This window comes from Danio rerio, chromosome 7, assembly GCF_049306965.1.
Source record: "Danio rerio strain Tuebingen ecotype United States chromosome 7, GRCz12tu, whole genome shotgun sequence".
Classification (NCBI taxonomy): domain Eukaryota; kingdom Metazoa; phylum Chordata; class Actinopteri; order Cypriniformes; family Danionidae; genus Danio; species Danio rerio.
The window spans coordinates 75,075,492-75,103,462 of NC_133182.1; the positions used below are offsets into that span (position 1 = coordinate 75,075,492).

At 36.9% G+C, this 27,971-nt stretch overlaps 1 protein-coding gene across 4 annotated transcripts in view; it reads left to right on the forward strand.

Moving 5' to 3' along the window:
* Window positions 1–27,971, forward strand: part of rap1gds1 (RAP1, GTP-GDP dissociation stimulator 1) — a 72,320-nt gene that overhangs the window by 22,494 nt on the left and 21,855 nt on the right. For 2 of the 4 annotated variants that reach the window (XM_073907558.1, XM_073907559.1), the window contains exons 5-8: window positions 4,720–4,866; window positions 16,124–16,252; window positions 16,889–17,014; window positions 26,147–26,290. In XM_073907558.1, coding sequence (XP_073763659.1) covers window positions 4,720–4,866; window positions 16,124–16,252; window positions 16,889–17,014; window positions 26,147–26,290 — 546 coding nt within the window. The remainder of the gene's footprint in view (window positions 1–4,719; window positions 4,867–16,123; window positions 16,253–16,888; window positions 17,015–26,146; window positions 26,291–27,971) is intronic. The other 2 variants (XM_073907560.1, XM_073907561.1) reach the window with 1 other exon arrangement.

Below are 27,971 nucleotides of genomic sequence, written 5' to 3' on the forward strand. Positions count from 1 at the left end.
TGATGTTTGAGTGGGGGCAATTTAATTGTTTTATGTTAAAGCCACTTAAATATGTAAAAACTAATAAGTTCACTTAATTCCTTCATGATTTTCTTGCTCAGACGCTCATCAGTCATCTGGTGAAATTATACTGTACATGCAATATACACTCACCGGCCACTTTATTAGGTACACCTGTCCAACTGTTTGTTTGTGCAAATTTTCCAATCAGCCAATCACATGGCAGCATTTAGGCATGTAAACATGGTCAAGACGATCTGCTGCAGTTCAAACCGAGCATCAGAATGGGGAAGAAAAAGGATTTTGGTGACTTTAAATGTGGCATGGTTGTTGGTTCCAGACGGGCTGGTCCGAGTATTTCAGAAACTGCTTATCTACTTAGATTTTCATGAGCATCTCTAGGGTTTACAGAGAATGGTCCAAAAAAGAGAAAATATCCAGTGAGCGGCAGTTCTGTGTGTGCAAATGCCTTGTTGATGCCAGAGGTCAGAGGAGAATGGCCAGACTGGTTCCAGCTGATAGAAAGGCAACAGTAACTCAAATAACCACTCGTTACAACTGAGGTCTGCAGAAGAGCATCTCTGAATGCACAACTCGTCCAACCTTGAGGCGGATGGGCTACAGCAGCAGAAGACAACACCAGGTGCCACTCATGTCAGCTAAGAACAGGAAACTGAGGCTACAATTCACACAGGCTCACCAAAACTGGACCGTAGAAGATTGAAACATGTTGCCTGCTCTGATGAGTCTCCATTTCTGCTGTGAAATTCTGATGGTCGGGTCAGAATTTGGTGTAAATAACATGAAAGCATGGATTCATCCTGCCTTGTATCAATGGTTCAGGCTGGTGGTGGTGGTGTAATGGTGTGGGGGATGTTTTCTTGGCACACTTTGGGCCCATTAGTACCAACTGAGCATCATGTCAACACCACAACCTACCTGAGTATTGTTGCTGACCATGTCCATCCCTTTATGACCAAAGTGTCAATCATCTCAGACTGGTTTCTTGAACATGACAATGGCTTCACTGTGCTCTAATGGCCTCCACAGTCACCATATATCAGTCCAATAGAGCACCTTTGGGATGTGGTGGAACGAGAGATTCGCATCATGGATGGACAAATTTGCAGCAGCTGCGTGATGCTATCATGTCAACATTTGTATTAATCGCAGGCACTTTTTCCAACCTGTCCTCATAAATTCTTTTATAAGGTTATATTTATTTTATAAGTGATCAAAATGATGACTTTAATTGAAAATGACTTACTTTGTCTCATAACCTTCACTAACTCTTAGAGATTTTAGAGCTTTAGAAGTCATTAGTCAGTGGCTATTCATATTGCCCAACCTTGACCAGCAATTTGTAGGAGTGAGATTCATTTTGTGATTTGTTCCCTTGTTCGTGAAACCCTGCAGTCTGGATTCTGTATACGCCGTGCTTCTGCTGCACTTCTGGACTCTGTTTGTACCTTTAGTTACGTCTACACCTCACCACATGTCAACTTTAACAGCTACACTTTAAAAAAATTCTGTAAGTTAGCAGTTTTCTATATTTTGTAATTCATGTTTTCATTTATTTATGCTTTTGAATTGCATTATGGAAGCTTTATCTTTCTTTTTAAGGCTGAAAAGTTTGGAAAAGTGACATTCATTAACATTTTTAACAGTTTAAAGTGAGATCTTGTCTGGGTTAGTGTTGCATATTACAACACAAAAAGCTGCCAGTACATTTTCTCTTATTTTACACACTTTTTTTCTCTATATACAGTTGAAGTCAGAAATATTAGCCCCCCTTTGAGTTTTTTTTTCTTTTTTAAATATTTCCCAAATGATGTTTAACAAAGCAAGGAAATTTTCACTGTATGTCTGATAATATTTTTTCTTCTGGAGAAAGTCTTTGTTTTATTTCGGCTAGAATAAAAGCAGTTATAAATTTTTTAAACACCATTTTATGGTCAAAATTATTAGCCCCTTTAAGCCATATTTTTGCTCGATAATCAACAGAACAAACCATCATTATACAATAACTTGCCTAATTACCCTAACCTGCCTAGTTAACCTAATAAACCCAGTGAAGCCTTTAAATGTCACTTTAAGCTGTATAAAAAATATCTAGTCAAATATTATTTACTGTCATCATGGCAAAGATAAAATAAATCAGTTATTAGAAATGCATTATTAAAGCTATTATGTTTAGAAATGTGTTGAAGAAATCTCCTCTACGTTAAACAGAAATTGGGGAAAAGAATAAAAAGTGGAGCCAATAATTCAGGCCGGCTAATAATTCTGACTTCAACTGTATATTTTTTCTTATACATAATATTATTTCAAACGACTAAAATGTCAATAAAATTAGTTTGTTAAACGGTAAAGTTGATTTTTCGTCATCAAAAGTCGACAGAGCAGAGATCAACATCCCATAATGCAATTCACTACCGTAAATAAACGAAAGATGCAACACAAATTACAGAAACTGTTAGTAAGCACATATAAACCAATCATGTGCTGTTGTGTAAATTGCATTCAGTTTTTGATCTCATTTGCTCTTTTTTTTATCCCACAATGGCTGTTTTCTTGTGTCCTCCAAACAACATCATCAGTTGTCACATTACATTCCATTGAACATCCCAACCTGTCTCTTTATTTAAGGAATAGTTAAACCAAGAAGGAAAATTAAATAGTGAATTAGGACTGCACAATGCACTGTTTCAGCAGTGATATCACAACATCACAGCATCTTCAATAGAGTTAACTCTAGAGTTAATAGAGTTAAAGTTTCTCATCTGCACAAGAAATTGTAGCATTTGTAACTTAAAAGATGCATTTTATTTACAACCCCGAATCAGAAAAAAAACGGGACAGTATGGAAAACGCAAACAGACAAAGAAAGAAGTGATTTCTAAATTTACTTTGACTTGTATTTTATTGCAGACAAAACAACAAACATTATTTAATGTGTTCCTCATCATTTTTTATTTGTATTTTTTAAAATTTGATTTATAGCACAGTAAATACAGTACAATGATTCCACTTAAGAGTGTACATTTCCCGTTGCTTACCATTTTTCTTTTTTACAAACTATAAAGTAATAGAACACAATAATAAACAAAATATAGAAAATTATATATTATAAAATTATATATGTATATATATATATATATATATATATATATATATATATATATATATATATATATATATATATGTATATACATAAATATATATATATATATATATATATATATATATATATGTATATACATACATATATATATATATATATATATATATATATATACACATACATATATATATATATATATATATATATATATATATATATATATATATATACATACATACATACATATATATATATATATATATATATATATATATATATATATATATATATATATATATATATATATATATATATATATATATATACACATACATATACAGTTAAAGTCAGAATTATTAGCCCCCCTGAATTATTACCGCCCCTGTTTATTTTTTTCACCAATTTCTGTTCAATGGCGGGAAGATTATTTCTGCAAATTTCTTATTAAAGTTTTAATTTCTTATTAAAACTTATTTCTAATAACGGATTTATTTTATCTTTGACATGATGACAGTAAATAATATTTTACTTAATATTTTTCAAGACACTTCCATACAGCTTAAAGTGACATTTAAAGGCTTAACTAAATAATAATTAGGTTATTTAGGTGAACTAGGCAGGTTAGGGTAATTAGGCGAGTTATTGTGTAACGATGGTTTGCTCTGTAGATTATTGAAAAAAAAAATAGCTTAAAGGGGCTAATAATTTTGTCCCAAAAATTGTTTTTAAAAAATTAATAACTGATTTTAATCTAGCCGAAATAAAACAAATAAGGCTTTCTTCAGAAGAAAAAATATTATCAGACATACTATGAACATTTCCTTGCTCTTTTAAACATCATTTGGGAAATATAAAAAAAATAGAATAAAATCAAAAGGGGGCTAATAATTCCGACTTGAACTGTATATACACACACAAAAAGTTTATAAAAGAAAATATATGAAATACCAGTAACGAAAAAGTGGTAACATAAATAATATCAATAACTAAATATACATAGGTCAGAGTGGGTCACATCTTTATTCAAACAACTTTAGTTCAGATATTATCAACTGTAAATTTCTAATCTGAGGAGAGAATTGAAAAGGGGAGTGCAATGGGTCATACACTGAAAAAATGTTTGTTCTGTGGATACTAATACTATTATATTTCTACGTAGATTGGATGGAGCAATCTAATGTAATCCGTCCACTTAGACCAGATATTTCTAAATGCATTAATTTAGAGTCGAAGGGAGAATTTTGGCTGTTTTTTTGGCTGCGATTATTAAAATAGCGAGCAAGTATTTTTTAGATTAACTTAATTGTATATCAGAGTTCCTCTGTTCCAACCAGTAATACTCACTGACTCTTCTCAAATAAAGCTATTCAAGATATCTGGTGAAATTATACTCATATTTTGCAGAAAGAAAACATCCCCATGTCATATTTCTGCAATATCGTTCAGCCCTAATGCGAATCATTCAGGAAGATTGAGACTATTCATTTACCTCCCCGTTTTCTGTCATTCTGTCATCCAGGTTGCTGTTTCTTTTGTGTCATTTGTTGCCTTTTTTATTGTTTATTTCTTTTTTATGTGACCTCTTTGTTTTGCAGATGAGGGCAGAAGTGCGGTTGACGCAGCAGGTGGTGCTCAGATAGTTACCGAGCACATTAAGTCTCTGGCCGAAAGCACTGACCCGGCCACCGGGAAGCTCTTGACTGTCTTTTGTGGCATGCTGATGAACTATAGCAATGATAATGGTAATGGCCAATTCCCCCCAAAACCAAGAAGGCACGATTTCAGAATGGTCCCTTACTGGTATAGTCCGAGATGTTCACTCACTTCACTTATTATGAATGTATGAATCAATTCAACAAGTCATGGACGAGGCAGCTTTTAAGCTGTTTTAACTGTAATGCACAAGCTGATTTTCTATTTTGCGAGTTTAATGTGTATAGTAATAGCTAGTCAGAACATTATGGTTATATCTGTAAGGGACCATTCTATCGAAGCCTTTGTGTTGTTTAACTTATAACTTATGCTTTCTTATGCTGAATCTTTGCACCTATTGGATTTATGTGCCCAGGGGCTACATTTTTGAGAACCGAGAAATATGTACCAAAGGACTACGTCGTATCACGGTTTTTGTTTTCACATTTCAGAGGCCTCCGAGTAAATTTTTGATGCTCTTAACTATGTTCCAGCGGAACATTTTCTCATACTTGCAATTTCTCGTGAATCCTTCAGAGGATGCTGTGTACGTTTCCGCGTATCTTGACGTCCCTAACTTGCACATTTCATAGAGCATTTATGTTCATTAGCCTTTTAGGACACATGCCCACCCAAGTTTGTCCAATTTCACTTGCGCCCCCCCAGTCGAACATTGAGTATGTTTACATGGACAGCAGTACTTTAATACGATAAAAACAATACTCTGATTAAGAGTCTACTATGTAACCAGACATGTTTTAATACCTTAATCCAACTAAAGTCATAATTGAACTATGGAATCGAAATTAAGACGTTATACGTATATAAGATATTATATATATATTTTATAATAATATATAAAACAACACTTCTCCACCAGTCCTTACTCTGTACTCACACCCACAGTTTGTCATGCGGTCATGGATGAAATGTTCATGAGTAAAAGTGAAACTGCCGAACTGCAGTTAAAGTTGAAAAATTAAAGATAAAACAGCCAAAATTACATGAAACTGCAGAAAAACGTGGATAGCCTGGTGACGCAACATTTAAAAAGCACTTCACGTAAACACCTTATTTATATTTTTGTCTTATTCAGATTAATTGTAATACGTAATACATAATAATACACCAAAGACTATAGAATACACAAGACGTGTTACTTGTATAGTTTTGAATGGGGAAAAGTGTAACTGCCAATCTGGCAAATGAAGCCCCGCCTTCTAGTACAGGAGCCAATCATTGATCGATAGAGACTGACGATTCTACAAGAGAGGGGCTCGGACCAGACATGAGTTAATGCAGATATTTTTTGTGTGATTCGAATGTTTAGAAATGAGACTAAAGACACAGTTGTTGTTTAATTTCATTGGTGATTCCTAATTGAAAGCTTGGCAAGCAATTTTGGTGAATTTGATGTTTTCCCATTCAACCAGAATGCTCAAACGTACTGCCTGAGAGGCATTTCAAAGATGGCCCCAGAGTTAATGACTTGCCTTTTTTAGGTACTTTGGCCACACACTCCTTCAATAAACCCAGTCGATAGTGTTTTCAAAAGCAAGAAAGTAAATAAATTTAAAAAATACGATTTCTAGAAACACTCCATCCCAAGTCTTACGCCGTTTGTAACGAGCTACCAAGCAGACCCATCACATCCGAAAAGCTGTCCATATGGAGGCAAGTACCAGTACCACACTGTAGCATTTATTTTACCCACACAATGTAGCCATATGCATCCGCAAGCACATATTTCTCGGTTCTCAAAAATGTATCCCTGGGCACATTTTCCCAGTGAGCCTGTATTGGAATCTCATGTCTTTCTCTGATTTGATATGGTGGGTTTTCCAAATGGCTACGTCTCGCTTCTTTTCTTTGGTGACTTCATGTCCTTTGCAGTTGGTGGTGGTGTTAAATCGTAATAATGTCTTTAATTACTTTTGCTGTCTTTAAGTTGATTAGATTAGTAGAAGGGATGGGCCGGAATAAGATTTTGAAGTTATGATAACCTTGGATTAAAATAGCATGGTTTCACTGTATCAAGGTATTGCGATTACTTCTCTAAAATATATTCTTTTTAAATGTCTGGGTGAAAAACAAAAACTTTTTTCCCCTTAGAAAACAATATATCTTATTTTAGTGAAAGATTTAAAATATTTTAGAGCTGTAAACATGTCAGGCTAAATAATGAAAACGAATCATTGACGTCTGCTGTCTTCATTCATTTCAAAAACACAGATTTCTTTACAATTCAAAACGGCATCTTTGGATATCCTTTCTGCTGGAGATACTGTTGTCCAAAAAAATTGTAAATAACATTTTTTACACATACCTTAGGAACGGTATTACAAAAAATGTTGGCGGTTTTGAAACCTTGACTTTTACAAACCGCCGTATACCTTAAAAAAAGAGTTATCGTTCCATGCCTAATTAGTAAACTATATTAGTCTCCCAAAGGGCAATTAAGCTAGGGCTTTAGCATCATATGACACATACAAAAATAGTAACATGAAAACAATACAATGGTAAGTGAATTAAAACAAAGCGCAACAATATAAATTCGGTAGAAACAATTCAAATGTAAATACTTTTTAATAGAGCTGCACAATTAATCGAAAAAAGATCGCGATCTCGATTCGACCCCCTAGACGATCTTAATCCAGCATTTCTACGATTCTGTCAATCATGTTTTCAAGTTCAGGAGAGAAGCAAAGGCGGCTCCATGAGTCTTTTCATTGTTTCACACACGTTGCTCAGCGACATGAACACCTCCAAATTATGTTAAAAGAGTCACATACTGTATTTACAAGGTATAATTCACCCAAAAATGTCATTTTTGTCTTCATATAATGATGTATTGGTGGCCGGGAAATCACATGTGACGTGAGCTGCATATGAACCTGCATATGCTGTGAGTAACAGGTAATAAAGTTGTAAATAATATTCAGTTCGTGGCACAGAGTGATCGTTTGAGAGCCACACACAAAGTATGAACAGCACTTAGCAGTGAAAATGAAACCGTAGGCATGCACGTCATTTAAATAATCATATCCCATTCTAGAGCTATTACTGCGACAAGCATTTGATACGTTTTTTCTTTCATAGCGAACACACAGCTGTGCATGAAAAAAAATGTTTACAGTGTCAGTATAACTACTCCAGCTATATAATGTTGATTTTACCAGTGAAGTAAAGGGTTTAATAATGTGATCAATGACCGATTGCAAGCATAGGCCTATATCTCAAACATAATTCAACATCAGAATTATTATAAGTAGAATAGAATTATTTATAGAAACCAGTAGACCTACACATAATACTAATATTGTCGTTTTACCATATGTTTGAGAAGAAACAATAATCTCATATAAGGGTGTCACGATTTCGATTTTTAATCGAAATTGATCGAAATTTATGCTCAACTTCGATTATCGAATCAAAAAAAAGAATCGTCGATGCTGCCACGCCCCCATGTCACGTCAGCTTGGCTTGCCAAGCAGGAAAAAACAGGCTTGTTGAAGTGCTTGTTAAACTGCAGACGCAGGAGACCCGTCGACAGAGCTTAAACCCTCTCCTCTTTCAATGAAGTCGGCGGTGTGGAAGCATTTTGGATTTCCAGTGAGTTATGTTGACAACGTTCGTGTTGTCGACAAAAAAACAAAACAAAAAAAAAACAGTTTGCAAGCTCTGCTATGTACGTATTACGGTTGGGTTGATAGACGATGGGCGCATCGCGATCCTCCGCCGCGCACCCGTTGCACATCCGCTCGCGAAAAATACACACTCAGGCCCTGTTTACACTGATGTGTCTTTGTTTTTAAATGGCATTTTAGAACGACAACGATCCACATCCACACTGGCGTGTAGCATTTCTGAGCAGCCCTTCTTCCTCACTACCGCTGAAAACGCACATCACGTGACCACACACACTCATTCACACAGACACAGACGCACACACAGACAGCGGGTCCAGGCAGTCAGCGGATCAGTAGACTGCTTCAATCTTTACTTTTACTCTTGTAATTAGTCATCTTAGCTAACACCTCAGATACTGTTGGCTGGTTCCTGTTGGTTGTGCGTCTTTTTTACCGACGCCATTATAACGACACAGATCACTGCCTATTCACGAGTCCCGCAAAAAAAAGTGATTGACAGGTGTTAATTATGTGTGTATCTTACCTTTATTCATTTACTGTATGATTTGTTTATGGGTAAAACAAAGACCATGCAAGTCAGGTAGTTTAAACGGTAGGCTACAAAAAATTTATTTGTCATTAATTAATTAATTAATTATTTATAATCGAAAATCGAATCGTGACTTTAGAATCGAAAATGTAATCAAATCGAGGATTTGGAGGATCGTGACACCCTTAATCTCATAATAAGCTTTATTATACATCTACAGAATCGTGAGAGAATCCTGATCTTTATTTTAAACAAACAAAAAAAAAAATAATCGCGATTCTCATTTGAGCCACAATCGTGCAGCTCTACTCTGTAATTTTATAATAGCTTTATAACTTGACTGTAAAGTGAATTAAAGAAAGCCTAGCATCACCCAGCTTTGTTTAGACTGCCTAAATAAGCATACCAGTGTTTTGATTGGTTCTGCATATTTGATTAGGATGAAAGAATGACATACAGTACCTTTTTAAAAGCACAGTTCACCCGGGATGCATAATAGGGACACATCCTGCAGTTTTCATGCTCTGGATCTCTTGTAAAATACTAGCCCAGAAGGTTACATAAGGCCTTGTTATGCAGCAGTGCAGTGCATTGTTTAATATTTAAGGCAATGCAGGCAGTGTATTTACATCTTTGTGACTTGATGGTCTTGAATAATTGATGGACAGGCCAAGCCCTGCTTCCTTCGCTCTCGTTTGCCAGGCAAGGCTTGAAATGGTAATAGCTTTTTTTTTTTTCGAGCTATAACACCTCGCATCCAGAGGCTAGAGCAAATCAACAAATCAGGTCAGGCGTATTCGTTCTTGCCGTCCTGATGAAAATAAATGGACGGATATGATTTTAATGGAAGCCAACAGCCAGCGGGCTGCTTATTATTGCTGAATTTCACCCTCACGCTGTTTTAAACTTCTGTTTCTCGTCTCTGTTTCTCTCAAATGTTGTCTGTGTGTCATGTAACAGATTGCTTTTTTTTTCCCTCTTGCAAAGTGTATCTGTTCTAACTTAAAGTCTGTCCTCGTGTTTACTAAGCCAACCAAGATAAATGACTCATCTAATCACATAAGCTTTCTACACTGTTTCTTTTTTTCTTTCTCACTGGGGCAGTATTATTTTTTAGGCTTGTCTTTTATGTGCAGTAATACTGACCTGAAATTATAAGAGCACTATTTGATTGTAAGGGATGAAAAGCCTGAGTTTTCTTGTTTGAAAAACACGTGTTAAACTTATAATCTCGCTCGTTTTTAATGTCTTTTTGGTGGTGATTCAAAATGGAACCAAAGGCCATAGTTTTCCTGTGTGACTCTGTTATGAGGCTTCTTATTGCCCACATTAGACTGCTCTTGATTTTGCTAACATATAACTCTTGACTTACCTCAGGTTGTGTTTAGTCCATAAAATGTTTTAAAATCACAATTGTGTATTTTATTAGCTGCAGTAGAACCTTGTGTCGACCCACTTCTGCAGTCTTTATGAACATAATCTTTATATGAATAAATAAATATTGCTTTTGCTCATGGTAATATTTAACCGGGTAAACTGTACCGGGTCCGTGACGTCAGAGACTTTCGCTTTAAGATTTAAAGGGCTAGCATTGCACCAAACCCCCGTAAGTTGTTTCGTTTGAAAGTGTAAAATCTATATTTTATGCACATATGCATCACTTTGGTTTTTGTTCTACTGTACAAAAGTTATTCACACTTAAATACACAGTATTTTGAATACCCGAGCTGGGTACTTAGCATTGGTTCATTTTCATATTTTTCATATGACACATGTACAAGTTAGCTCAAATGAAAGCTCTTGCCGGTGCTCATACAGTTCTAGCAATCTTTTTACTGAATTATAGTCACATATCAATCATGCGAAAGATCTGCATCTACATCAACAGCCTCGGGTATAAAGACATTTGTGCTGGCCATTACATTACAAACCACAGGAGAGGGCAAATTCTCCAGCAGGATAGCGCTCCTTCTCACACTTCAGCCTCCAGAGCAAAGCAAAGATCAAGGTCAAGGTGCTCCAGGATTGGCCAGCCCAGTCACCAGATATGAAGATTATTGAGCATGTCTGGGGTAAGATGAAGGAGGAGGCATTGATGAATCCAAAGAATCTTGATGAACTCTGTGAGTCCTGCAGGAACGCTTTCTTTGCCGTTCCAGATGACTTTATTAATTAGTTACTTGAGTCATTGCAGAGATGATGGATGCAGTCCTCATGGGTGCTCATGGAAGTCAGACACAATATTCATTAGTTTTCCACTGCATCATGACTTTATATTCTATACTGGACATTATTTCTGTTAAGTTGTCTGAGCAAAGTCAGACTTTACTGTCCTAATTAAATTATTACAAATCAAGCCATGTTCATATTTTATTTAGTTAAAATAAGCGTAATCTAGAGGCCGTTCGTATCAGCCACTTCGGATACCAAAAAATCAACTAGAAGTCAAGATTTTATTTGTTTTTCCTAAAATGTGGATAGGCGACAAGACTTTTGTCAGGTTGTGTATATGTATGTGTTTTCACACACAGTATTGAACAGTTGTTGTCCGCTGCTCCTGCTGTTATGGATGGACACTGCTAGCATTTTCAATTAAAGAGATTTCGATTGAATCTTAAATTTGCTACACAATTACTATTTTTCTGTTGTTTCAGGAGAGGACTGAGCTTAATACTTAAAAGTTTATCACACCGTTACCTAAATATCAAGTTTTTATTTACTCATCATCAAGCGCTTAATTTGCACCACAAGAAGCTCTTCAGTTCTGTAGCTCATTGTGACAAAACACTTATAAATATTAATTATTATATTATATTTTATTATATTATATTATATTATATTATATTATATATTATATTATATTATATTATATTTTATATTATATTATATTTTATATTATATTATATTATATTATATTATATTATATTGTATTATTATATTATATTATATTATATTATATATTGTATTGTATTGTATTGTATTATATTATATATATTTATTATATTATATTATATTATATATATTATATTGTATTATATATATATTTTATTGTATTATATTATATTATATTATATTATATTGTATTATATTATATTATATTAACACTTAAATATATAAATAATCACTGTTCTGTTCAAATAAATAACTATTTCTGTTGAAAAAAAACAACAACAAAAAAAAATAAGCACTGGACATGTGCTGCTTATTTTTAAATAAATATTCACACTAAGTAAGCTTTGGATGTGATTATTCACAATTAATCTTTTTAATAGCCAAAAAAACTATTACCAGGAAAAAAAATCATGGCGTGTTCAATACTTATTTACTTGCTGCATATGCCAAAGTCGTAAGTTATTTGGTATAATCTGGTTTGCAATGGCTGGGTTTCACTGTGCATTGTAGCTCTTTCCCTCCAGTGAGAAGTAAATCAGCTAAGCGTTCACATCTTACATGAGCCTGAGATGAGATGCAAACACTTGAGGGATCTTTAAGGAAACATGACTCATTCTCCATCAGCGAGATCTGCAGGTCCCCCCGCTTGACGTGATTTGGGCTTCAGTTTACTGGCAAGAGATCCTCAATGATTTCTTGGCTGGTGTCCAGTTCTGCCAAGGCTTGTTATGTTGTGTTTTCTGATTTGATGCATTCAGCAGTGTCTGCTGCTCAAATGCTCCTCTCGCTCAGACCAGCTAAGCTCTGGTGGTCGATAAAACCAACAACAGGCAATTATATAGTCGGCAAGAAGCATTTTGGACTGTCGGCTCTTTGTTAAATGTGATGGAAGGACTCCTGTTGCATAAATGTTTAAAGGTTATGTGCTGTAAGTTTTTCTGTATCAACGCTCTTCTTCATTTCTGCATTTTTAACGGCTTCTCATACTCTCATAACAACATTTTCTACTTTTTCCCGAATGTGTTTTTATGTCTGGCTGTCTGTCCTTTTTGCTTGGTTTTACTTGGCTTCCTGATGATTTGGTGGCATCAGATCCATGACTTAAAGTAGAAGTAAAATCAAAACTAGCCCTATTGATTTTATTAGCGCACATTGCTAGTTTTGTGGTGAACAAATAATCTGTGCATGTCATTAGGAGAAACTAAATAGTTTGCCCTTGTAATCTTTAATTGAAACCTGAAAATGCACTTCCTGTTTGTTTTCAGTTAAATTCTCAGATGACGTCTGTCTGAGGTGTTGGGCGTGGCTAACATACTTAACCACACCCCCTCCAACTGACAGCTTTAACAACAAACAGAAATGATGAGCAGGGGTCCGTTCTTCGTACCTCGCTTAAATGATCTAAGATGATTTGGCAGATCCTGGATCTTTTAATCTTGATAACTGATCTCTGGCTAATTTGGTTCTTCAAACAAGTTCGTGAATCAGATTAGAATGTCTGGATAAACTGATCTGAGATCGCTGCGTGTGTTGTGAAGGACAGATCTATCGATCCTCGAAATCATGATCAGCAATGCAACGATTGGCTGACGGCACAGCAGCGTAATGACATCATCTGATTAATATTCAATTATCCACGTGAGCAAAATTACATCAAATTAGCAGTAAACGGCTTGTTAAATATGACACGCAATAACCTTCCACATTTGTTGTGAGCTGCAGGCTTTACACTGTCATGTGTCAAGTGTATCATCATGTATTTCAATGCAAATCAGTGTATTTAGTTCCACATTTAGAAAAGATTTTCTTTATTATAGTAGCCGTTTTTTAATCGGTGTAAAGAATAACTGGTTGTTTACAAAAGCGTTTTCATATTGGTAAAGGCGTCTGCAACTTTTGTGAAGCATCAAATCACTGGCATATTAACTATCAAAACATGTTTATGACTGCATAAATGTATTATTGCTTTAAAAAAAAGTCACATATTCTGCATTTCTATTATACACAATTTGTACTAAAGCGATCTAAAAAGTTCATATCAATAAGTTTTCTCTTTGCACCACCAGGTGGCAGTCTTTGTACTTTCATTTCGAGAGTGCAGATTGCATACGTTTTATTAATATGTATAACTTAATTTTTTTTATTAATAACTATAACTTTATATATATACAATTTTCCCAAGTGTATATAACTAATACTGTAAGAAAATATCAGAATTGGGAACATACTTACTGTATTATCTTTGAACTGAGCCGATCTAATCCTGTTTATATGAATTGAACCTGCTCCCGATCAGGTTTGACCTAGCAGAACTGTTGCTATGACAACAACTCTCGGATCAGCTTTGAAGAACGAAACGATCCTGGATCGTGTCAAATCGTCAATATCCAAATCCAGCTAACTGAGTAATCCAGGAACGGACCCCAGGAAGTGTCTGTTAGGATGTAATAAATCTCCCTTTCCCGCATCTTTCTGAATGAAATGCCTACTTCACTACATCCAATCAGCTCGCAGTAGAAAAAACAAGCCACGCCCACTGTTATCTCATTTAATGTTCAGTTTCTCTAGGACCTGCGTCACAATATAGAGAAGAAAAACCCAGCATGAACCAGAAGCTGCGACCACTGTTTTTGTGCGTGTATATGATTAGATGTTGTAAAGTCAGACGCCCAAGTTTTATTTACGATGTTTTTGTGATTTTTCGCAATTAAAAAAAATTTTGTGGTGGTAATTCCCAGAAATCAGTGGATAATTTAGCTATTAAAAAATATAAATATTAAAAATTAAACAGGCGAGGCAGTGGCGCAGTAGGCAGTGCCATCACCTCATAGCAAGAAGGTCGCTGGTTTGAACCTCGGCTCAGTTGGCGTTTCTGTGTGGAGTTTGCTCAGGGTGCTCCGGTTTCCCCCACAGTCCAAAGACATGCGGTACAGGTGAATTGGGTAGGCTAATTTGTCCGTAGTGTATGAGTGTGTGTATGTGTGTGTGTGCATGTTTCCCAGATATGGGTTGCAGCTGGAAAGGCATCCGCTGCCTAAAAACTTGCTGGATAAGTTGGCGGTTCATTCCGCTGTGGCGACCCCGGATTAATAAAGGGACTAAGCCGACAAGAAAATGAATGAATGAATGAATGTTTGGGTTTTTACAAAAATCTGGTTTAATTCCAACAGCTCCTTTAGAATATCTTTCCTAGAAAAAAACAACATGAGGTGTTCAATACTTATTTCCCCCACATCAGTTGACCAAAAAAAAAAAAAAAAAAAAAAAAAAAAAATCGGTGAAAATCTTCCCAAAAAACTCCACATTGATGTAAAAACATTCTTTAAATTGCATTCAAGCTTGATTCACAGCTGTGTTTTATTTCAGAGTATGAAATGTGATGGCTAAGCAGTGCTTTGTTGCACTGTTGTCTTGATTTATCGTTCACATTTTCAGGTCAAGACTACATTTTCTTTGCTCGTCTCAGCAAAGCACTCTGGAAAAATGAAATCTCAGCGCAGTATATAATGTCACTGCATTTTTACCTACAGCCTTCATTACTTTGAGCTGGAGAATTGGCAGAGTTTATCACTGCAGGATACAAACCATAAGAAAAATCTCTCCTTTTTTTTTAGTTTCGGAAGGTGTGCTGAATAAACAAAATGAGTAATAACTTAGATCAGGGTTGGCCAACAAAGATCACTGTCTTGCTGGATGTCTACCCTGGTTTCATCTTCATCATCCTGCTAATGTAGATGTTGGACTGAAGCCGCTAATATTCATTCACTATATGACGAAGGGCAGAGGGTTGCTTAAGAAGTACTGAGAGAGTTCCTGGAGAGCCACCTTCCTGCAGATTTCAGTTGCTACCCATATCAAACACACCTGAACCAATTAATTAGGACCTGAACACCACATGATAATTACAGGCAGGTGTGTTTGATATGGGTTGCAACTGAAATCTGCAGGAAGGTGGCTCTCCAGGAACAGGGTTGGCCCCTGATTTAGATAATATAGATTTTAGAGTGGTGGCACGGTGGCTCAGAAGAAGGTCGCCTTGCAGCAATAAAGTCGCTGGTTCGAGTCCCGGCTGGGCCAGTTGGCAAATTCAGTGTGGAGTTTGGATGTTCTCCTCGTGATGTGCTCTGATTTTTCCCACAGTTGTCTGTACAGCACATTTAGTAACTGCTATTATGTCACTGTTGTTCAGTAAACTGCCTGAACTGTAATAAATGCTGTGTTTTCTTCCTTCTGCAGACTCGTTGCAGGCTCAGCTGATCAGCATGGGTGTGATACCAACCCTAGTGCGACTGCTGGGCGTTCATTCCCAAAACACGCCGCTCACAGAAATGTGTCTCATCGCATTTGGCAACCTGGCAGAGCTCGGTGAGATCCTGATTCCATCCTGTCACACTGCACACCTGCATGCATTATAATACAGTTGAAGTCAGAATTATTAGCCCCCCTGAGTTATTAGTCCTCCTGTTTGTTTGTTTTTTCCCAATTTCTGTTTAAAAGACAGAAGATTTCTTCAACACATTTCTAATCATAATAGTTTTAATAACTCGTCTCTAATAAATGATTTATTTGATATTTGTTATGATGAGAGTAAATAATATTTGACTAGATATTTTTCAAGACACTTCTATACAGCTTAAAGTGACATTTAAAGGCTTAACTAGGTTAAGGTTAACTCTGGGAATTAGGCAGGTCATTGTATAACATTGGTTTGTTCTGTAGACAATTGAAAACAAATATTGCTTATGGGGGCTAATAATTTTGACCTTAAAATTGTTTTTAAAAAAATTTAAAAGCTGCTTTTATTCTAGTCGAAATAAAACAAATAAGACTTTATTCAGAAGAAAAAATATTACAGGAAATACTGTGAAAAATGTTTTGCTCTGTTAAACATCATTTGAGAAATATTTGAAAAAGAAACAAAATTCCCAAGAGGGCGAATAACTGCATATTGGATGATATTGCATAAGGCTAACACTTCTCTTTTGGCTGATCCTCCAACAGAGTCCAGTAAGGAGCAGTTTGCCTCCACGAATATCGCAGAGGAGCTGGTGCGGCTCTTCCGAAAGCAGGCGGAGCACGAGAAGAAGGAGATGATCTTTGAGGTTTTGGCGCCTCTTGCTGAGAATGGTGAGAAGCATTAATTAATAATTAGACACTAATGAATCAAATTATGGACTTTCTTTTATTGAAACACTTAACAGAAAAGAGAATAATGTTTGAGCGTAGGACCAGGTTTGCATGATCTAATATAATGCTGATGTTTAAATAATATAATTTAATAACTCCAAATAATATCAAGTGTGCACAAGATTGCTTTAAAATAATTAAAACCTTTTATAGTGTCCATCGATATTTTTTTATTGCTGAAATCAATACAATTACCAGTTTTTATTTAATTTAATTTTGTTTTAATTTATTTTGTTTGATTTTATGTTTTGTTTTATTTTTTATTAATTTTACTTTATTTTATGTTTTATTTTATTTATTTATTTAAAAAATAATTTTATTTTGTTTTTCCATAAACAGTTTGTCGATAATGCTGATTTGTGAATTATATACTTAATTAGTATAACATAACTGATTACAAATAAGATTAAGAAGAATATGATTTTTATTTTGTTTATTTTATTTTGTTTTGTTTTATTATTTATTTATTTATTTATTTGAAAAATGTAATTGTATGTTTTATTTTTATTATTTTTTAAGAATTTTTTTTATTTTTAAATTTAATTAAATTTTATTTTGTTTCATTATGTTATTTTATGTTTTATTTTTTTGTTTTATTTTATTTTTAATTATTTATTTAAAACATGTTTAACTACGTTTTATGTTTTATTTTATTTTATTTATTTTTTTATTTAATTTAATTTGATTTGATTTTGTTTCATTCAATTTTATATTATGTTTTATTTTTTTTTAATTTTATATATTTTTTCCATAGACAGTTTGTCGATAATGCTGATTTATAAATTATATACTTAATAAATATAACATAATTGATTACAAATAAGATCATAAATTCACAAAATTGGCAAAATAAAATGAACTTTATGGCAACTTTTTTTTTACTTTTAATTTAACTAAATTAAATTATTTTACAGAATTTTAATTAATTAATATAGATAAATTTTTTTATATTTTGATGATAATTACCAGCATCTAAATACTTGACTGTTGTTGTTAGACTTGAATATACAAAAAGCTATTATAAATGTACTACTACTACTAATAATTAATAATTATAATAATGACAACAAAAAATATATAATCATAATTATAATAATAATAGTTTTAAGCTCAAATTGTTTAACAGTTTTGGTGCATTGTAACTTTATGATACTTCTATTGCACTTTGATATTTTTGTAGTACTTATTTGGTTTTGAAGGAAAAGCAGCGTTTTTAATTGACAGCTGATGTGTTTCTTTTCCATAACGTCAATATGTGCATCATGTTAATCTTGTGATCGTGCGTTGAGGCACTGCAGTGTCTGATCAGTGTTGAATATGTATCTGCATGTCGGCGCTGCAGACCCACTGACCCACTGACTGACTGACTCAAAGCTTCTTCTCCAGCTGTGAGACACACACACACACACACACATACACACACACACACACACACACACACACACACACACACACACACACACACACACACACACACACACACACACACCTGTTGTGCTTGGAAACCAGACACTCTATCAAATCAATGCGCATGTGTTTGCAGCTGCTTTTGGGTTTGAGCGTTTGATCGTGAGCCAACAAAGTAAGGTCAGATTTTCGATGAATTTTCTAGATCATGGCTTCACTTTTTAAATATATTCTGTACATAAAAAATTGCATCCAAGATAAAAGTTTGTATTTACATAATATATACACGCGCACTGTATATATTTATGCATATATATTTATGCATATATACACACACACACACACACACACACACACACACACACACACATACATATATGTATATGTGTGTGTGTGTGTGTGTGTGTGTGTGTATATATATATATATATATATATATATATATATATATATATATATATATATATATATATATATATATATATATATATATAGATATATATATATATATATATATAGATATATATATATATATATAGATATATATATAGATATATAGATATATATACAAACACATATATATACAAATATATATATATATATAACACAAACATACATATATGCATACAATTCCTAATAAATATATTTATATATAATTTGTAATATATACAAATATAAACAAATTAATCATGCGATGTAGTCATGTATATATTTAATTTGGGTGTGCAAATATTTGACTTGTGATATATATGAGCAATTGTGTTGGGGATGTTAATGTGTCTCTGGTTAAGTGAAATGTTAATTAATTAAGATTATGAATTTTTTTGCTTCACCCTGCAAACCTGCCAAACGGCATCTCAAAGCAAAATCGGTCTTATTTGGTGATGTAAACGTACAGTATGCGTCTCTGGTTCAGTAGATTGTTAATTATTTAAGATTATGAAGATTTAATTTTTTATGTCAACGTTCAAACCTGCCAAACAGAGCATCTTAAAGCAAAATCTGTCTTATTTGCTGATGAAAAATGTATCTATGGTTGAGTGCAGAGATTGAAGTCTGCAATTAGGCAGATGTGTGTGTTTTCTGCGTTTGGCTAATAAGTGTTATCTCCATGCGTTCCTCAAATAGGCCTGCAGGTTGTGTTACAGCTGCGATCTGGACTCGCTTTTTAAAAGATCCGCATGTTGCGCTCAGCTGCTCTTTTTGTCTGCGAGCTCGTCTGAGAATGTGAAGCGACAGTCAAATGTGTGTCTGAAAGAAAGCTGTGTGAATGGGGGTGTGTGTGTGTGGAAACGTCTGCACTGGTGTGTGTTGTCTCGTATTCATGCAAGGAAGTCAAAAGCATCATTGTAAGGAAATGAAAGTTGGTAAGACAGAGAGTTGAATATAGACTTGATCGTTGTTTACAGAGGTTAAGTTTTGCATTGATTATTAAACCCAAAACGCTTTCTTGTCAGAACTAGTAGTTGGTTTATTAATTAAAATTCATTCATTTTCAGCTTAGTCCCTTTAATAATCTGGGGTCACCACAGTGGAATGAACCTCCAACTTATCCAGCACATGTTTTTACGCAGCGGATGCCCTTTCAACTGCAACCCATCAGTGGGAAACATCCATACACACTCATTCACACACGCTCAGACAGTTTAGCTTACCCAATTCACCTGCACCGCATGTCTTTGGATTTGTGGGGGAAACCCAAGCGGCAACCTCCCGCTCTCCCTCAGGAAGCCAATACGGAAGTAACTAAAACTGCAATTCATGCGAAATTCCGCTAGTCCTGGCCGCTCCTGGCTCCAAAACAGAGCAAATTTCAATTGAGCCCACTGTTAGAATGGCCAACTTTACAACAGAAAAAAAGGTGTTTACAGCCTGCTACAAAACAAGATTTTGGTTAATACAGCTAATATTACCCTTCGTGACAACTGTGAGGGGGGTGAATTTTTTTATAACTCGTCCGTTTCCTTTATATTAAGTTATATTAAGTTTGCATAATTAAGGGCGTGGCCACTTGATTGACAGCTAGGTCTCGTTGGTCGCCGTCCCGTCACCTCAGCTGAATCCTGCAGATTAGCCACTGAACTCGGCATATTTATCGTATTTCTGTGTTGTTTTATGTGGCTTTACACAGTCAACTGCCTTTTGGACTTGTTTCCTACAATTATTAGATGTCATGGCATGCTGAGTGCACTTAATTGTGCTCACAAACCATTCACGTGGCCTCCGTTTCCCATGTGAGTAAAGTTGTATACTTATATACCATCTCTATACATGTATTTGTTTTATTTAAGATCATTTATCGTTTATATTTATATTTAGAGCTGTAATGCACTCCAGAATCTGACAGATTGATTAGCTGTAGGCTCTAGATCAGTCATCTGAAGCGTTGTCATACAGTGTTATGCTGGTCTTACATTAACTAACACAGACTATATCTGAAGTGTTTGGAAGTAATTTGTATTTTCCTCCTGTTGAAAAACGTCATAAGAACAATGTTTAGTGGTTCAATGTATTACAGCAGTGTTTTTAAAAGACTAAACACTTTATTGATATAGTGTACAACCAAGCACAAGTGGTCAGAACACAAGCGAGTCGCAGGTGATAAAGTATTAAGCGTTCTCCCAAAGTAAAGTGTGTCTGAACCAGGTCCAAGCAAACTGTCAGCATGTGTCTGTAGCTCCGCTCACTCTCCGCCTCTTTGCCCTTATTTGGTATCCCGCCGTGGGTGTGATGACGCGCGAACAAAATGGCGACGGTTGGCCGCGCCTACTTGTGGCTTCTTTTGCGCTATTTAAAAACCTATGGGTGACGTCACGGATACTACGTCCATATATTTTACAGTCTATGGGGAAACCGGAGCACCCGGAGGAAACCCACGCCAACACGGGGAGAACATGCAAACTCAACACAGAAATGCTAACTGACTTAGATGAGGCTTGAACCAGCGACCTTCTTGCTGTGAGGTGATTGTGCTACCCTCTGCGCCACCGCGCCGTCCCATACTTAGAATAGCTATAAATAAAATATTATACAATATATAAATAAAACATTAACCAATAATTAGTTTTACATTTTAAATATATATTTAACATACATAGTATGTTTCCAGTACCTTGTTGATTCTATGCCATGAAGGATTCAGTTCTGAAGGCGAAATTGAGGTCTAACCCGGTACTAGTAAGGTGTACCTAATAAAGTGGCCGGTGAGTGTAGTCTGAAAAGTGGAAAGTCTTTAAGGAATGTGAAGTGCATAAATCCCTGACCGTGTGCATGAAGGATCAGAGAGAGCGAGTGTGAGAGATGGAGAGCTGTGTGTGTGTGTGTGTTTCTGTGTGAACGAGCCGCTTTGCCTGTTATCATTCAGAGCACAGTGCTGCCATCCCATACTGCCCGTCTCCACGACAACGGCCTACTTACAGACACTACACACCACTGCAGGCCGAGTTCAGTGTGTGCGAGACTGAACAAGTGTGTGTGTGTGTGTGTGTACAGTGTGTATGTAAGCGTTGTGTGTATGCATTCATGTATGAGTTTATGTATGTGTGTGTATGTATGTATGTGTGCATGTATGAGAGCATGTGTGCGGGTGATTGTGTGTATGTATGTGTCTAAATGTGTCTGAATGCGTGTGTGTGTGTGTGTTTGAGTGCATTTGTGTGTTTTCCTGTTCAGGTGCATATTAGTGTGTGTGCAAGTATACACATGAGTGTGTGTGTGTGTATATGTGTGTGTGTATGCATTCATGTGAGTGTGTGTGTGAATATGTTTGTCTGAAAGCATATGTGTGGTTGTGTGTACATATGAGTGTATATGAGTGCATGCGTCTGTGTATTTATTGTGTGTGTGTGTGTGTGTGTGTATGTGTGTGTTAGTACGGATGAGTTTACTCATGAGCAGTCAAACACACCAACAAGCACATACACACACATATCCACCTGAACACACATATCGGGAACACAAACACATGCACACACAAATATGTGCTTGCGAGCACTCAAACACACTCTGATACACACATACCCACCCACACACATGCAGACATATACACACTCACATTCACATACTCGCATGCAAACAAACACACAATCAAATGCACGCGCACAGGCAGGCGCACACTCATACACACTCATTTGTAAACATAAACACACACACACACACACACAAATATGCACCTGCACAGGAACACACACAGACAAACACACACACACACACTCATGCCCACATAAACTCTCACACACATTTACATGTACTATACTACACACAAAATGGCATGCACACATATACAATCACACACACACACTGTACACATACAGATGCACCTGTGTGTGTGTGTGTGTGTGTGTGTGTGTGGCTGATATGGATGTGTGCATGTGAGTGTGTTTATGAGTGCGTGCGTGTTTGTTTGTTTGTGTGTGTGTGTGTGTGTGTGTGTGTGTGTGTGTGTGTGTGTGTGTGTGTGTGTGTGGCTGATATGGATGTGTGCATGTGAGTGTGTTTATGAGTAAATGTGTGTGTGTTTATGCGCGTGTGTGTGGCTGATATGGATGTGTGCATGTGAGTGTGTTTATGAGTAAATGTGTGTGTGTTTATGCGCGTGTGTGTGGCTGATATGGATGTGTGCATGTGAGTGTGTTTATGAGTATATGTATGTGTGTGTGTGTTTGTGTGTGTGTGTGTGTGCGCGCGCTTGTGCGTTTGTGTGTGTGTGTGTGTGTGGGTGGATATGGATGTGTATGTGTGCATGTGAGTGTGTTTATGAGTACGTGTGTGTGTGTGTTTATGCGTGTGTGTGTATGTGGGCTTGTGCGTGTGTTTGTGCGTGTGTTTGTGTGTTTGTGTGTGTGTGTGTGTGTGTGTGTGTGTGTGTGTGTGTGTGTGTGTGTGTGTGTGTGTGTGTGTGTGTGTGTGTGTGTGTGTGTGTGTGGGTGGGTGGATGGATATGAATGTGTATGTATGCATGTTTGTGTGTTTGAGTACATGTGTGCGTGTGTGTGTGTGTGATTTTTAGAGAGCTAAAGAGTAAGCAGTGTTGAACCTGTGCACTGCAGGTGTCTCCTCATCATCTGCCAGATCTGAGTGAGCAGGCCATATGTCTGCTTCAGTCTGACCTCACTTCCCCTCCAACACTCAGTCTTCAGTATTTGCTCCACCAGATTGTTATCCTGCATCTGATGGATCCATGCACACTATATCTGTTTACATGTAGGAAATCATGTCATGATATAATGTGTGTTACATCACGGTGGCCGGTTTAGTGTTTTTGGGTCAGAGAATTCACTTGTTTCTGTATTTGAAGAGGCATTTATGAATGATGTCCTGATTTCTGCTGTCAACTAATATTAAATTTTTCCTCCTGTGATCAGTGCAGGATTTAATGTGTTTAAATAAACATTTATTTACAATTATTAGAAACATAAAAAACTGCCTTAATTATGCATTTATAAAAATGAAACTGAAGAAGATTATATATGTACTGGGCTGTGGTGAGACCGCAATGCTGATATTAAAATAATGCAATTTAATGCTGATCCATATTAGATCAGATCTGCTCAAAGTTATTTTTAAATAAAACAAAAACCGTCTATTAGACCATTGTAATGCTGTTATTTATTCATTCATTTTCTTTTCGGCTTAGTCCCTTTATTAATCTGTGGTCACCACTGCGGAATGAATCGCCAACTTATCCAGCATCTGCTTTTTGCAGCGGATGCCCTTCCAGCCACAAGTAATGCTGGTAAATCATTAATTAAATGATTCATTCATTCATTCATTTTCTTTTCGGCTTAGTCCCTTTATTAATCTGGGGTCGCCACAGCAGAACGAACCGCCAACTCATCCAGCACATGTTTTTTACGCAGCAGATGCCATTGCAGCTGCAACCCATCTCTGGGAAACATCCACACACCCGTTCACACACATAACTATGGACAATTTAGCTTACCCAATTCACCTGTACCGCATGTGATTGGACTTGTGGGGGACACTGGAACACCTGGAGGAAACCCAGGTCAACACGGGGAGAACATGCAAACTCCACTCAGAAACGCCAACTGACCCAACTGAGACTCGAACCAGCGACCTTTTTGCGAGGCAAACTTGGAACCCACTGTGCCACCGTGCAGCCCCTTTAAATGATAATGAGCCACTGAGCCACCCAACATGGCCCCGCCATAAATGACTGATAACCTTTCCCTAAATTACTGAAAGCCCCACCCCAAAGGAGTGATAGCTCCTCCCTAAATAATTGCTAGCCCTGCCCTCAAGTACTAATAGCCCCTCCCTTAATTGCTGAAAACCCGGCCTTAAAGGACTGATAGCTTTATCCTAAATGCCTGATAGCCCCACCCAAAATAACAGATAGCTCTGCCCTAAATGCCTTATAGCCCCACCCTAAATTACTAATAGCACTACCTTAAATGCCTGTTAGCTCCACCCTAAAGGACATATAGCCCTGCCCTAAAGGTTTAATAGCTCCGAACTCAAGGACTGATAGCCCCACCCTAAATACCTGATAGCCCCACCCTAAAGGACTGATAGCCCTGCACTAAATAATTGATAGCCCCACCCTAAAGGACTGATAGCCCAACCCTAAATGTCTGATAGCCCCACCCTAAAGGACTGATAGCACAACCCTAAATGTGTGATAGCCCCGACCTAAAGGATGGATAGCCCCACCCTAAATGCCTGATAGCCCCACCCTAAAGGACTCATAGCCCAACCCTAAATGTCTGATAGCCCTGCCCTAAATGACTGTAAGCCCCACCCTAAAGGACTGACAGCCCACCCTAAAGGACTGATAGCCCCACCCTAAAAGACTGATAGCCCCGCCCTAAAGGACTGCTAGCCCCACCCTATATGCCGGATAGCCCAACCCAAAATTTACTGATAGCCCCGCCCTAAATGTCTGATAGCCCCCCCCCTAAATGTCTGATAGCCCCCCCCCCTAAATGTCTGATAGCCCAACCCTAAAGGACTGATAGCCCCACCCTAAAGGACTGATAGCCCTGCCCTAAATGTCTGATGGCCCCGTCGTAAATTTCTGATAGCCCCACCCTGAATGTCTGATAGCCCCACCCTGAATGTCTGATAGCCCCACCCTGAATGTCTGATAGCCCCACCCTGAATGTCTGATAGCCCAACCCTAAAGGACTGATAGCCCGACCCTAAATGTCTAATAGCCCTGCCCTAAATGTCTGATAGCCCCATCCTAAAGGACTGATAGCCCCACCCTAAAGGACTGATAGCCCCACCCTAAATGTCTGATAGCCCCACCCTAAAGGACTGATAGCTCCACCCTAAAGGCATTCCATGTGACCAGAAATGAATAAAAGTTGTTTTGAGGGGTGAGGAAAGGTCATAATATTTGAAAAAAAACTACGAGGGCACTTGAAGTCTTACAAAATGATGAAGTGCACAGATACATCACTTTTAACAAGAGCTAATATATACATATAAAAATAAGAAGATTTTGATTTCATTCCGACTTCAAGTTCATTGCCATCCAGCATGACAGCCTGCTTCTCGGAGCAGTGTTTTTTTGCCTTGCCTTCTGGATCTAATTTCAGTTTTTGGGTCTCGGTGTGGTGTCACTGTGTGCTGCGAAACCCCTGTGAGAGCTGAAGGCTGTGCTGTGATCCTCTCTGTGTGTATGTGTGTTTGTGTGTCAGATGTGATCAAGCTCCAGCTGGTGGATGCTGGCCTGGTGGAGTGTCTGCTGGAGGTGGTGGCGCAGACGGTGAACAGCGAGCGCGAGGAGGACGCAGCTCAGCTCAAGACCGCCTCAGACCTCATGGTTCTGCTGCTGCTCGGAGGTACACCAACTCACAACACACTTTCCCATGATGCTTTGAGTGAATTTTGGGAGTAACCTTTATTAAACTGTTGTGACGGTCTAGGTCAAGGACGGGCAAATAAAGTCTTGGAGGATCGGTGTCCTGGACAGTGTGGCTCCATAAATATGACTTTGACATGCTAAAATTACTTGATTTAGATTTTGTGTTATGTCTTCATGCCTTCTCTTTCATTTCACGTTGTGTGTCGTGTATGAGCAAATGGGTCATGGTTTCATAAGCCCCTTTCACACAGTGATACTGGTAAATATCTGGAAAATTTCCGGAACGACTTTACCGGTATATTCAAAAAAGCGCTGTTCACACAGGCGAGGACGTTACGGAAATTTTCCGGAAAAGAGCGTTCACACATCCATTCCAAAATAACGGTAAATTCTGACATCATTCACCACAAATGAGCTTTAAACGGCTGCGCTTGTATTTGTAAACATTTGACTAAATTACAAACTCTGTGGATGATCAATATTGTGAACAACTTTCGCAGGATCACTTTCGCATGTCGAGATGTTCATAATATGTGCGTGTGCAGGCGCTCACAGGCTGTTTCACAGGCACACGCAAAGCTTGAAGGTAAACAAACAACGGCTTATCATAAGCATCTCATCGATGATTATTTACACAGTTGGCATTAAGAAGAACATATAAATGTGATCTGACTAACTTCTAGCAGCTAAATGTGTCTGGAAAAATATTCAAAGGCTTTTATTCTCATAAACCGCGCGGACGTAAATGCGCCTGACTGTTGTGATTGGCTAAAACAGACGTCTCACGGCAGCACGTTCTAGACGTGCACGCGCTTATTACGGCAATCTTCCTTCTGCATTCACACAGCGCAGCATTCCGGCAAATTGCCGGTAATGTTACAACTTCTGTTTCCGGAAAATAGCCAGAATGAATTTACCGGTATTTTCAAAAAGGACCTGTTCACACATACAACCTTTCCGGAAAATTGCCGGCAATTTTCCGGAAAGGTCTGTATGTGTGAAAGGGGCTATAGTGTTATACTGCATGACTTTTCAGAACTCAAAATGAAGGATTTACCTAATTTATCTCTGACCACACCAAACAATAATTATTTCTTAGCCACAAAATTTAAATGTGTCAAACAAGCTAAATATAGCTGCATACTATACTTTTTATTTAACAAAACATTTCTTTTAAAAAACCAAAGAAAAACAACTGACTTTTAAAAATAATTATAGTCATGTATTAAAATATGCACAGTAATCTGTCCTCGCTACAGGTCTCTCAGATCACCAGTTAACTACACATAAATGAAGAGTTAATCTCATATTAAAGCAATGTTGTTGTAAAAAATGATAATTAAACCATATAAACATAAATAACCGTAAGCAAAAGAAAGCAGGTGATAAAACAAACTGTGTGATAATGGAAGGATGATCACACGGTTAAGGCCGATTATTAATCTGTTCAAAGCGAAAGCAACCGGTACTGCTTACACATAAGACATATTTGGAGCTCTTGAAAGCAGCAAGACTGTGTGTGCATTAGCATTATTTATTTGCCTGACTATTTGAAAGAGATTTGATCACAGTTGCGTTCCAGGCACGCGTGCTTCAAGGAAGGAAACAGGAGCGCGCACACGCTTTAAACAGTCGCGCGCATCACATCAGCTGTTATC